Genomic DNA, 13,986 nt, shown 5'->3' with positions numbered 1-13,986 from the left:
TTTGAGAATCAAACCCTTTTTAATCTTTTTAATAAAGTTGCCACTTTACGCGGGAGAGGGTAAGAAACGCGACAAAATTCAACAATTTCTTTACTCTGTTTCGAGATCAATGGGAAAAATTTTACAAATGGCCACTTAGATTCATGCATACCTAAATTAAGTATCAACCAGAAAATTAGTTCAAGAATTACGTATGAAACCAGGACCGCAGCTAGCATAAGGTAAACGAAGGGACTTACCTCTGTCATTTTTTTTTTTTTTTTTCGATTTTGTTGGTTTTCTAAATATCTATGAAGAGAATTAAACCATGGACTTTGTCTCAGCCATGATTTTTATTCTGGCTATGGTCCTGATTATCACATTAGGCTCCTTCAAACATTTGAGACCTAGTTTTTTCTCTCAGTCTGCTGAGACATGACCTGTTAATTAACTGAAACACCTGTTGCTCAAGCTCGACGCACGGCTGACAAACTTCAAAACAAATTTATCAACAGGATATTGGACTGCTCTCTTTTCATGGCGGTCTCCCGACTCTGTCCTCTCGCGTTCGCGTTTAGCGTCGCCATAATCATCGCCGTTTCCACCGTTTACACGTTTATCAGTGGCTACAGCGAAGATCTGGTTTTTAAATTGAAACGAAGTCGAGGACATTCAAAAAGACAGTCGAGACTCGACAAGAAAATGGCATTCCCGTATCAAAATATTCGTATTCCAAATCATGTTCGTCCATTGTCTTACGACATTTACATTCACCCAAATTTAACGACCTTTAAGTTTTATGGCAGGGTTATAATCGAATTACGGTGTTACCAACCCACGAGGAACGTAATATTTCATGTGCGTGACCTTCGTGTTGCAAATGTAAAGCTCACGGATTCAAGACAAAAACGTTTGAAAATCGCGCGAACAGTGCAATACAAGAAAAACCAACAACATTTGATTGCTGTGAATGAAGAGCTCAGAGAAAAGGAAAGATATGCACTTTATATGGAATTTAATGGAACGTTATCTAAAAACATGGAGGGATTTTACAGAAGCAGCTACAAGACAAAGACAGGACAAGCCAGGTTAGAGTTAGCAAGTTAATCCAGTAACCATCTTTGATTTTTAATTGGACTATTCTTACTGCGACCTGAAAAGAAGGTGGATAGTTCTGATAAGTTTAAACAACTGGACTGCAAACTTGAGGATTCTCTCGCTTTAGAAACTGACCATGGGTAACTAGGGTTACAGTTTAATGCGACTCCATGCGTGTCATTGGTTAAGCCATTGTTAACAACTAGACATGATTTGTCAAAGTTCGCGCTCTTTTTACGATTGTGTCTTTCGAATATCCATAACTTTCAAACAACAAAATATTAATCAGTCTGAAGATGCTAAACTTAGTCCCTTGCTTTACAAGGGATACTTAACCCGACTACGCCGAGCAATAACTAGGTTTTATTTGCTCCTTAAAAAACGTAAGCTCGCGGTTCATTTATTAGATAGCGCAATCCAGCCATCCACTATCGACATAATCTCAATTGTTGTAGATTGTAAACATCAAGAATAATCAACTTGTTCCTGTATTTTCAGGTACCTAGCTACAACTCAATTTGAAGCCACAAATGCGCGTTCTGCCTTTCCATGTTTTGACGAGCCTTCGTTCAAGGCGGTTTTCCACATTACAGTAGTACATGACGTCAATCACAAAGCGCTGTCCAACATGCCGCTGGAGTCACGTGACAGAAGAAATGACGGTCTTTTGGAAAGTCGCTTCTCTCCAAGTGTTCCCATGCCAACATATCTTGTGGCGTTTATTGTATGTGACTTTGAGTACAAAGAGACCAATACAAAGAGCAACAAGAAGGTGGGCTTGTTGAAAGTTTAGTCACGTTTTGCACACACAACTTAACTATCACAACTTAACTAATGCCATTTTAACTTATCACAACTTAACTTATGCTATTTTAAGGTGATGAAACATGCGAAATAATCATACATGCGAACTACATACAGTCCCCTGCCACTTTAAAAGCAAAGACTGGTACATTTAACACTGTCATGTTGCTAACAAAAAGAGATCTTAGAACGGGAAGAATCTTAAGCTAAGTGAATCACCTATTGCTAGTAGCCTTATGTACATCTTTTATTTATGTCCTAGATAAGGGTGTGGTCCAAACCTGACGCAATCGACAGCGTGGACTTAGCTCTGAATGTGGCCAAGCGCACTCTGGAATATTATGAGGATTTTTTCAAGGTCTCGTATCCACTGCCTAAACTCGGTAGGTAGGACTTAGTAGCATTTCTCAGCTTTGACAACATCATCAAGGTTAAAAAAAATACAAAATAATCCCATAATGATGTAGAAAGAAATGATCACTTTGGTCTGATGGCAGTACACCAGACCCTGCGCTCAAAGATCTGGATGTTTTTCTGCTTTTTGTTTAATTAAGACTCATGTTGCCTCTCTACCGGAAACCTTTTGGAGGCAAAGATGATAGGTCAGGATCGTCTGCGATAGACAGACATCCCAATTGGAGGGAGCATTATGTTAACTGCATCGACCACTTGATTTGTAGTCATCAGAAACATTCAATCTATCTATGGAGGAATACATCTGCGTAAGCTGTTGCGCTGCCTCGGCGATGAAGTGTCTTCCTCCTTTTTTGATATGCAAACCTTCTTTGATGTTTGATTTTGCTGTCACTACTCTCCATGAAGTAACCGACCAAAATTTGCAATTGAAACCTAAGAGCATTCTGTTTTCCAGATCTCATCGCAATTCCTGACATGGGCGGCGCAATGGAAAACTGGGGACTAGTGACGTTTCGTGAGTCTGCTGTACTCTTTGACTCGAGCACCGGAAGCGTAGCTGACAAGAAACTGGTGACGATGATTGTAGATCACGAGCTTGCCCACCAAGTAAGGTTAAGGTCGACGTAAATGCAATCTCATCGAGCGTTCTACCATCCATGAACCCCAGTAATATTTGTCGCGTACATTACTTACAAATATTTTGGATGTTTAATTTTCGGACACTTTTTCTGTCATTTCGGACAACAATTTCGGACACTTTGGTGAAATGTAACTTAAGTAAATCTACGCCTACAAAACACGAATTAGACCGATGCAAAATCTGTGAAATTGATGGTTTTACTGCAGCCGCAAGGTCTTACGAATACACCAACGAGAAAATAACACAAGTTCTATCAAGCCTTTGCGTATGTTTAGCAGTGTCTCAACTAGAGTCGGCTCCATAAAGCCCAGTATAAAGGAAACTAAGGCTTTGAAGCTACTTCAATGTTTTATACTGTACTGTAAATGTTTCGGACGCTTAAAATTTCGGACGATTTTCTTTTCAGACACTTTTTTGTCCGAAATAAAAATCGTCCGAATTTTTTTCTGGAAGTAATGTAATCGGCCCTGTGAGACCTTTGACACTGCGTGGTGTTAAGCTTCATAAGTAAAGATTTCTTCCTAAGGCGCTACGTCACCATTAACGGATGGACGTGATTGCAGGAAGCAGTAAGAAACATACAATTAACATCTAATTCCAGTTGTTTGTGGAGCCTTAGCGTTTTTTTTAAATAATAATAATAATTTAAGGGTTTCCTCGTTTTTTTTTTTTTTTGCAGTGGTTTGGTAACTTAGTAACAATGAAATGGTGGAACGATCTGTGGCTGAATGAAGGATTTGCAGTGTACATGGAATACCTAGCCACCGATAACTACAACCCTAAATGGAAAAGGGTGAGAAATTAAAATTTGATGGCCTTGTCCTATTTAGACTACGAGTATGTATCACCCATAAATGTAATAAAAACCATAAATGTAATACCAACCATAAATGTAATAAAAATTAACCATAAATGTAATACTAACCATAAATGTAATAACTTTTAACCACAAATGTAATAAAACCACTAACCATAAATGTAATAGAATTTGCCCATAAATGTAACAAACTGAACAACCATAAATGTAATATGGCTTAACCATAAATGTAATAAACTGGCTATGACTTCCAAATCAAGGGGCTAGAAACTTGTCATTCTCTTTGTGCACTTCTTACTTCAGGACACGGGCCTCTTGCATCAAGTTAGTATTTTAATTAACCCAGAGACCAAAACCGAAGAAGTTATAATTATGGTCTGTGAACATTAAGGAAGTACCCAAGTATGATTAGAAAGTCTATATACCAGAGCGTTTGAAGTGCTGGTGGTTGATGATATTCCATCCATTTGAAAGAGATTGAGGTTCTCTTTATTTACGCCCACTCTTGAGTGCCTCATTAATTCCTATATATACATTCTGGAATTCTGGAACGAAACGGACTTCATCCGGAAATCACACGACAGACGGATTTGTCCGGAATAAGGTGTACTTTGATCTCTGGGGCCGAGATTAAGAGTCCGTTGTCCGTATTGTAGAGGTGTCACACACACTATGTCACTCTTTATAGCAAAACCTTACTGGACCTATACTTTGGGATCTAAATTTCTTTAGTAAGTTTGGTCTCGTTAGGGTGTCTCGGGAAAAACCGCGATATTTCACGCCGTATGGGCCTCGTTTAGGACTGCACACAAAGAAATAGTATTTTTGTTTCTTTAAGGAGTCAGACCTTTAGGGGTCTTATTGAAAATTTCAAGTCAATTTCACGAAGAATGAGAATGGCAAGTTTGTAGCCCCTTGATTTGGAAGTCACAGCCAGTTTATTACATTTATGGTTAAGCCTTATTACATTTATGGTTGTTCAGTTTGTTACATTTATGGGCAAATTTTATTACATTTATGGTTAGTGGTTTTATTACATTTGTGGTTAAAAGTTATTACATTTATGGTTAGTATTACATTTATGGTTAATTTTTATTACATTTATGGTTGGTATTACATTTATGGTTTTTATTACATTTATGGGTGATACACGAGTAGTCCCTCTTTACTTTGTCGGTCGTGCGTGACGCGAAAGAAAACCACGATAAAACAAATGGCCGCGCGAAAATCCTGGAGGTCGCGCTCGACGGACTAAGCAAAAGAGGGACTACTCGTAGTGTATGTCCTATCTCGTAAGTGGTAATTTTTTAAGGTCACAGTCTAGACATCTAAAATGAAAAATTTTCTTCTTTCTCTTACAGGAGGATCAATTTATATTGGATACTATGAGAGAAGCGCTGGACGTTGACAGCTCAATTCACACACATCCAGTGTCGGTTAAGGTTCGCAATCCAGCAGAAATCAACGAGATAGTGGATACGATAACATATCATAAGGTAAATTCTTCATAACACTATTGAGGGCTGTCACAGTTCTAGGCTTCGTATATATGTTTATCTATAACTTTATAGATACAATTTCAGTTAATTTCTCAGCTATTAACAAAGTTAAGTGTGCAGATCTCAACTTTCAGTTAAAAACGCATAATTTCAAAGCTGACAATTTAAATTTGACCAGTTCTCAGCTATCACTTCAAATCTTGAAGATTCAATATTTGGCAGACCAAACTTTGAATTTCCAAATGTTAAATAATCAATATTTTGCAGGTCAGATCTTGAATTTCCAAGTCTTGAATATTCAATATTTGGCAGACTAAATCTTGAATTTCCAATGGCAAATATGTACACAGGTTAACTTGTGGCTCTCAATTACGATGCCATTGTTTGCGAAGGAAAAGTTCGATTTCGTCAGGAAAAGCACTATTTTTTTCCTTTTATTACAAAATGATAAAAAATTGTCTTTGTGTCCACAGAGTTCTGCAGTTATAAGAATGATGCAAAATTTCCTTGGAGTTGAGACATTTAGAAAAGGAATTCAGGTATTAATTAGCAGATTAAAAATTTTGTAGGCAAACTAGCGTTTACGCTTGCAGCCTGACTCCTATTTTCTTTGTGACTCAGATTTACTTGAAGAAACATCGATTTTCAAATGCCAAGGCCTCGGATCTTTGGGAAACAATGAATAAGGTAAGCATTTAGCAATGGTAACGGCGTATATGTGGGTTGAATGAGGGTTCTTGAATCTCAGCTATAAGTTAATTTCTCTGCTGTTAGCATAGTTAAGTGTGCAGATCTAAACTCTCAGTTTAAAAACACATCATTTCAAAGCTTGCAATTTAAATTTGACCAATTCTCAGCTATAATTTCAATCCCACCCAGGCCCTCTAATATCTACTTTGACAGACAGACAGACTGACAGACTGATTGACTGAAAAGACGGACTGAAAAGACAGACATTGTTAATGTTTTGAAGTGATATCATGGAAGATGAATTTAAAACTGAAAGTCAAAAGTAAGAAAACAAGACTACAAAGTTACAAAACTGAAATCTTAATTCATGCTGATCCTGAATTTACTTCAGCGAGCTTTGAAATCCGAGTTCAAACGTTTAACTTAACAGCTTTTTTGCATGTTTTGGGATTGATTAACAGGCATCAGGAAATTTTGTGGACGTTACAAAAATCATGGACTCGTGGGTCACACAGAAAGGATTTCCTGTTATATCAATTTCAAGTGATAAAATTCAGAGGAAAGATGGCAGTTTGTCCTACAGGGCAAGTCAGAAAAGATTCTTTAGAGATTTTACCTCGACACACTTAAAGGATGGGAATGCAAAGGGGTAAGTTAATTACTAAAATTACTCGCTCGATGATCTCTGTTTCATGTATTGCCTTTCTAATTGTGAACAGGCTCATGGAACGAAATCTTCCTATCCCCTAATACCTGCCCGATTTAAAGTTAAGTCATGATACTGATGTATACTCAAACCGAATGTTATGTTTAAAAGACTAAAGATTGCTCTGTAAAAGAAGGGAAGAAAAAAAGGAAAAGCGGCGAACACTGTGATGTAAAATCAAAGCTAAAGGTTCACTTGATAGCTGTTTGAGTGCCTCTTATGTTATCAACAACATTAGCGGGCTTTAACGTGATATTTTGGCAGACTGCTATTTAAACATGATAATGTTTCACCTGTAATACATAACAATAGCCTCCGTTTGGCGCGAAAAAATATAAGAATAGCCTCTATTTGGCGCGGAAATATGTTCGGATATTTGTTCGCGGGCGTTATCTGTTCAGAGAAGTGAACAGTTTTCCCAGAGCGAAACTCGAGGAAAACTGCGACCTTTAGGGACCAGGTAATGTCTAAGGTTAAATATCCGAGCATATTTTCATCCCAAATGGAGGCTATTGTGTTTATTATTCTTCAAATATTTTTCGCAACACACGCCGTTTTGAAAATTGAGGGAATATCACTAGAAAACTCCCCAGTTTGCTGGGTATTATTAGGTCGCGTGACGCGTCTAGACAAATTGCGCGCGAGCGAAAATATTTGATGGATTAGAATGACCAGTACTTCCCTAACAGAACATTTCAACTTTATTTATCTTTAGGTGGATTTAATAAAGGAAGTGCATTTTTTTTTTTTTTTTTTTTTTTTTTTTTTTTTTTTTTTTGCATTTAAATCTTTGTAACAGGTCTATTTTTTTCTATTTTCTTCCTTATTCCAGACATGGATGGTATGTTCCGCTGACTTACATTACTGAAACCTCACTTAGTAGTATGAAAACTGTGTGGATGAACAAGTCTTCAGGTATAGACCTTAACAAACCAACTAAGCCTTTTACCTCAAAAGAAATTATTCAATTGCAGCCTGTCGATTAGCTCACACGAAAACCCTTGCTTCTCCGACGTTTACGCCTATAATGGGCCATTTCCGCGTTAGCTTGTGCCTCTGTTTCAAAACGAGTCCTCATTGACAATGGGTTTGATTTACATGAAAATGAACCTTTAGGCGGAACATATTTTTAAATAATGGTTTCGCATGGAGACTCGGCAAAGCCAACTCGGAAATTTCCTTTTAGATTCGCAAAGCACAACGACATATCCTAACCAACCGTGTCTTGCAGGTCAGTGACCATAACTGCGGGTACTTTTAATCTCTAGTTACATTTCAGCTTCCCGGCAGTCTCTCTGGCTGGTTTAAGGCCAATGTTGGACAAACTGGTTTCTATCGAGTCAACTATGAAGAAGAGAACTGGAAACGACTGAGCCAGCAATTACTTCATAATCACACGGTAAGCCGCTGACCTCAAAGGTCAAAACAAAGAGAACGTTTGTGTTTACCTTTTCTTTCAAGCGTAGTAAACACCAATGGTCGATCCGGCTCGGTATAAGTGAGAAATTATTGTTAAAAGGAAATTTCAGAAGGAAGATCGAAGAGCTAAAATCAGTTAAAATCAGTCAAGTCAATGATAAAACCTCATAAAGAGCAAGTTGGAAAAAATGATTTCTCTATTTTTTGTCTCTAAAGGTGCTGAGTCCATCAGATAGAAGTGGATTAATTGACGATGCATTGAGCATGGCAAGGTAATAACCCAGTCAAACGAGCTAATTGAGAATGCGCGAGTGTTCACATCATTGTAACTGTTGAACGACAGCTCCGACGACAGGAAAATCTGAGAATTTTCAAGTTATGATAGTGGCAGTTTGAAATTTCTTCCACTCTCGTCGACTTCTTTTAAAACTCTGAAAAGCGACAGAAGAAACAACTTCCAAACGACCCACGACGTAGTGAAGGGCCAATTTCAACTGGTGTATTGGCTATTATCAATCAAATTAATTACAAACCATGCAGCCTTATGGGCCCAAGACGCGAAAAAGATTGAGTGAGTGATAAACGAAATGGTTTAATTGAAAAGCGTTTCAGCCCAACTTTAAATCTACGCACAATTTCTTTTCAGGGCGGGTGTCCTGGACTACAAGACTGCACTGGACATGACGGAGTACATAAAACACGAGCGGGAATATGTTCCATGGACGGTCGCTCTTCGCTCCATGGCTTACATCGGCACCATGCTGAGCTCAAGATCTTCCTACGAGCTTTATCAGGTAATAAAATTACTGGTAGCTTTAGATGAAGACCGCAAGAACACCGCACAAATGGGGAGAGATCTGGGATCGACAATAATTCAATCTTGCACTAAGCGTGTCTTTGAAAAACTATTGGACTACATTTAGCCGTCCCAGCTTTGGTTAAGTTATCTTCACAATCTTTTCCGTCTTAACACATGATCATTTGAGCTTGTTACTCGGGGTTGTTGGCCTGCAGCGTGTACCCTGCTTTAACCATGTCCCATTATGCAACGGGAGCATTTTACTTCTGGGATCCTAGGTTGTGATGTAAAAATAAACGAGGCTGCTGCCCAAGGACTGCTTGTCGTCGGAAAATGATTGAACAACTTATCTGTGTACCCCCCTCCCCCTCCTAGGAATACCCTTAATAATATAGTTACCAATTGTTTCTGTGACGTTCTCATTGGATATGAGATTCAACCACAAAATATCGATAAATGTTCAATTAGAGTTTTTAAAAATGTGTACGTATGATTAAAAAAACTAGTGCAAATGAGTAGGGCTCGGTGATAGTGCTGACTTGCGCTGTTCAACCTCTTTATCTTAACAAGCAATTCATCGTGGAGAAGATGAAGCCAATGGAACAAATACTAGGATGGGAAGACACTGGAGAACTGACTGATAAGTAAGAAATAAACCTGGTACACCATCAACGTTCAGTGATTGTTCAGTGTTTGAAACTTTACACGCATGCTTATCTCGTTCCCAGATTTCTTTTGGGCGAAGCTTCACCCACAAGAGCTCTGGGAACGAGACTACACTCAAGCAACAAATTCTTCAATATTGAGCATATAAATGAACTAGAACATCCAACCGATGCGGTGTGCGGAGGATCATGGGTTTGACCTCCATCAGGGACTCAGATTTTTTCTTCGTCCCTCGTTCGTGATAACAGAATTATCATATTTTTTACAACAAATTCTTATTAAGCTTTAGTATGAAGACTAAAATGCAGCATAGACCTTCCATTGTTTATTTACGAAAAATTCAATGTAAATTTAAACCCGTTTGTAAATACGCTGTGACACACGATACAGTTGCTCACACTTCACCGGGCTATGGGCATCTGTCATGTGCTTTGGGCCAGGTGCCCTGCTACCTTCCAGGCTCTTTGTATATCATGTGGACCAAACCATCATCAAAAAACATTATTTTTAATGGTGATTTGATTCACTTGCTAACACTTAGAACTCAAAGTTATTGTACTGACTCAAACGATAACTGTCATAAACGAGTTGTAGCCAATACTGTTTCGATCATTTCAGTTTGACTAACCTAAGCTAAGTAAATAGAGGAAATTCTAACGATATTACTGTTCATACACACCTTTAAAATCTGAAGATTTTTCTTATCCGACCGCTTTGTCCTTAGAACAGGTGCAAAACAAATACAATGTGGAACTCGTTAATCCGGTCACCAACGGGCCACAAAAATCAGGGCTGGCCGTATTAACGGAGTGACCGTATTAAAGGGGTTCTTTAAACAGGAAAATGACTGACTGAGCTTTTGTTCGAGCCAGAGTAAAGTGGCCGTAATGACGAGGTGACTGTACTAACGGGGTGGCCGTAAAGGGGGCTTCCACTGTATTGAACTAATTTGACGACTGGGGATTACTGTGTTGTTGAAAATCAGCTGAAATCTTTTCTATCGTTTTACCGGTTTTGTAACCCATGATGTTGAAGAATAAACCTTTATTTGTTGTTTTAGGTTTCTCCGAGAGCTAACTCTTTCTACGCTAAGTTTGAAGGGTCACGCAGAAACCGTAAGCAAGTCACAAAAACTGTTTGATGACTGGATGAGTACCAATGGGTAAGAATAGAAATGAAATATGGTGATAAGAGCTATGCATCAAAAAATTTGAACTACCTCTGGTGAATGCGAGTTATCATTATTTTACTGACACGTCTTGTCCTTTAAGTTTCACCGTTTTACGCCAATTTTTTCGCCGACGTAAAGGAAATTAGTGTCCAAAATCAGTTTGAAAGAATCTTTGAACGAAAATATAAATTTACTATTCATGTAACAAAGGCATGAAAATAAATGAACTTACCTTCTTTAACGTATCAGAGTTACCAAAGGGCGAAAAAAAAAAGGAAGCTGGGTAATAATGAGTTTCAAAGAGTTTCCAAACAAATTTATGACATTTACCAAAAACCAATCAGAACGTCGCAGTTGTCTAATCACGTGAGACCGCGTGTGCATTGCCAACCAGTGGCGGGAAAACAGTCTTGAACCAGCTACGTCAGTATAAGTAATGTAACAAATTTTGCAAGAGGTTTTCGCAACTGCTCACCGATTTATTTTATGCCAGATTAGAGCGAGATGTGATTACCAGGCTTGTATGTTTTTTAATACAGCTGATATTTATCTCTTCACGGTCACTCGGATCATGGTGGATCGAAGGAACCGGTGAATTCATTATCGACTAGGCCGAATTCATTGGTTCCTCTGATGCACCATGGTCCAGATCTTTCTCGAAGAAACGCATCCTATAAATCTCGCGTGAAAAGGTTGACTTCCACAAAGTCCTTCGCATCTCTCGTTAAGAGCGAGTCTAGACGAAGGGTTTTAAGGTCTCGTCCACAGTACGCCGGAGAAATTTGAAAACGCAGCTTTATTTCTCCGGTTAGGCCTACCGTCTCTAATCCATCACGAAACGGAGCTTTTGGAAAACGATCTTTAAACTGGAGGAATTTAAAAACGCCGGCTTTGCGTTTTAGTGTACACGGAAAACATTTTGACAACGGAACTTTTTGAATACGATGACATCAAGTTAATAAAGTGATTTTCCTGCCCGAGTTTACCTCAAACACAACTCCAAAATGACCGATGACTGTTGCGTTTTCAAATTTCTCCGACGCAGTGTGGACGGGGCGTAAGAAAGTTCTGCTAAATCAGAACCACGCGTAAATTGTGTAATCAAAACAAATGAAAGCTTTTCTAGATTGTCTACTTTATATTCAAACCACTCTGTACTTTCAGGAGCCATCCGATTGTGCCACACCTTCGAAAGATTGTTTACTTCACCGCCATTAAGTACGGAGGACACACTGAATGGGAATTTTTGTGGAGAAAGTACAAGGACTGCAAAAATGCCGCGGAGAGAGAAAAAATCATTTCCGCTCTCTGTACTGCGAGAAATAAAGACGTGCTACAAAGGTACGAACTCTTGTTCTTTAATATTTCATACCCGGAAGTAAAAAGCTTGTAAAGTGGCTACGTCATTTCTGTGCTGTAACCGATTTCCATATATCAAAGGGTTTGTCACGGTTCGCGCATCTTGAAATGTTCAGCCTAAATTTTACAAGTTTGTCGTTTGAAATCTGTGTCAATCTTTCTCATCCCGAACCATCCGAATTTCTTTATGGATTATTATCATCTCTTTAGCGTTTTTGTATCTTAGTAAACTATTATTTTCAGGTTTAAAGGTAATTTTGTACGTGGTCAAAATAATTTAAAATACCCGAGACTGAACTATTTTAATGAAGTCTCAAGATGAATTTGAATTTTTTTATAATTTACACATTTCAATAAGTTAAGTGAGTGTATTCCATTCCTCCGGTATTCAAGTGCCTACGGAGTTTAGTTGCATCGCAACTTTCAACAGCAATTTAGAAATTTTCATGCATCGCTTTTCTCTCGCACCAAAGGTTGCTAAAGGACACATTGGACAGCAGTGAGGTTCGTTCTCAGGATATGATTCAAATCATTGCTACCGTGGCTAGCAATCCTGAGGGAAGCCAGCTGGCTTGGAAATTTTTTAACAAGAACTTCAAAAAGATAGTTGAAAGGTAAGAAATACTATGAATGTCCTTGAGAGCGCGAGAAACGTCGCTTGAGCTAATGCGTAATTGGCTGCTTTGCATCTGATTGGCCAAGAACGTAATATCTTCATTCTGATTGGTAACAGCAGATCAGGTTTTCAACCTCGCTCCCATGGCCTTTTCCCTTTCCTGGGGACGGAGGAAAGGCCATCGGTACGAGGTGATCAGGTTTTGAAAGTCAGGGAAAAGCGCTCAAAAGGCGAAGTCAGGATTTTGACTAGATCCTAGCAATATTCCTCAGCATAAATAGCTTACATCACTCTGCGTTATTGTTTGTTGTCTTTTTCTCTCTATATCTCAGGTTTGGTAAAGAGTCAAAGGCAGTTGTGTTTCTCCTAGAGAAAACGACAGAAAATCTCAACACGCCAGAGCACTTGAAGGAGGTAAAGATATCTGTACACGTAACCTTTTCGGCAAATCAATATCGTGTTGTTCCTTATTCAACTGATTATTTCAAGACTGGATCTGAGCCTGGATTTTAAAAAAACTTTAAGCCATGGCTCGGATTCTAGTTTGAATGAAGTCGAAGTCTGGTCACGGAACATGTAATTTCTGACGATGAAGGGAGAGGTTCGTTGGACATCACGGGACGCTTAGGGGCTGGGTTCTAGCGGTAGATTTACGTCATTCTAGGTCGGTCAGTCTTACTGTTCGCCAACTTTTGTATGATTCTTTTTTGTTTAAACAACTTACATAAATAATTATAGAATACCTTTTTCCTCGAGGTGTCGTGTGACTGTAGTCAGAATTTCTACTGGGCTTCAATGAAACTGTTTAGTACAATTTTTGGACAATTTGTTACCAGAACCGCTATCCCGAGGATGCTGTAGAAAAATCGTTTTGTTGTGCCCTTATGACGCAGTTGCGAAAGTTTGTTGAGATCGGCCTTTTTTACAATAATTTGCAGGTCAAGGATTTCATCAAAACACATCACACAATGTCCTTGGTTCAATTATCTGACAAGAAAATTCTGGAAAAAATTCAGACCAACATACATTGGATGGCGACACAAGTCCAGAAGGTGGAGAAGTGGTTGAAGGATCGACAAAAATAAAAACAAAAAGAAAAACACTCCTGACCCCATGGTGTAAGGATACCCCTCAATAGGGACTCAGTGATGATCCCATTCACATGTAAAGCGAACACTGGAAACCTGCAGTGAAAAGAAGACCTCCCTTAAATTAAATGTGCACTGAGTGATGGCTCCAATTACATGTACAAACAGAGAACCCGTACTCTGCAGGAAGGGACACCATGTTGAAACTGCCACTGAAC

At 38.7% G+C, this 13,986-nt stretch overlaps 1 protein-coding gene across 1 annotated transcript; it reads left to right on the top strand.

The window, feature by feature from the left end:
• Positions 1-310: 310 nt before the first annotated feature.
• On the top strand, positions 311-13,780 carry LOC110061027 (endoplasmic reticulum aminopeptidase 1-like). The gene is made up of 19 exons (XM_089280279.1): positions 311-1,067; positions 1,576-1,849; positions 2,144-2,264; positions 2,753-2,904; positions 3,618-3,731; positions 5,117-5,251; positions 5,728-5,793; positions 5,876-5,941; positions 6,406-6,593; positions 7,483-7,565; positions 7,919-8,049; positions 8,286-8,341; positions 8,716-8,863; positions 9,439-9,512; positions 10,595-10,696; positions 11,870-12,046; positions 12,538-12,678; positions 13,013-13,094; positions 13,619-13,780. The coding sequence occupies exons 1-19, from the start codon at positions 517-519 to the stop codon at positions 13,763-13,765; spliced, it is 2,808 nt and encodes a 935-aa protein (XP_089136405.1). The 5' UTR covers positions 311-516; the 3' UTR covers positions 13,766-13,780.
• The last annotated feature ends 206 nt before the right edge of the window (positions 13,781-13,986 follow it).

The sequence above is a fragment of the Orbicella faveolata genome, unplaced genomic scaffold (assembly GCF_042242905.1).
Source record: "Orbicella faveolata isolate gen_17 unplaced genomic scaffold, um_ofav_v1 contig_47, whole genome shotgun sequence".
NCBI classification, from domain to species: domain Eukaryota; kingdom Metazoa; phylum Cnidaria; class Anthozoa; order Scleractinia; family Merulinidae; genus Orbicella; species Orbicella faveolata.
This window is presented reverse-complemented; position numbering and strand designations above follow the sequence as displayed.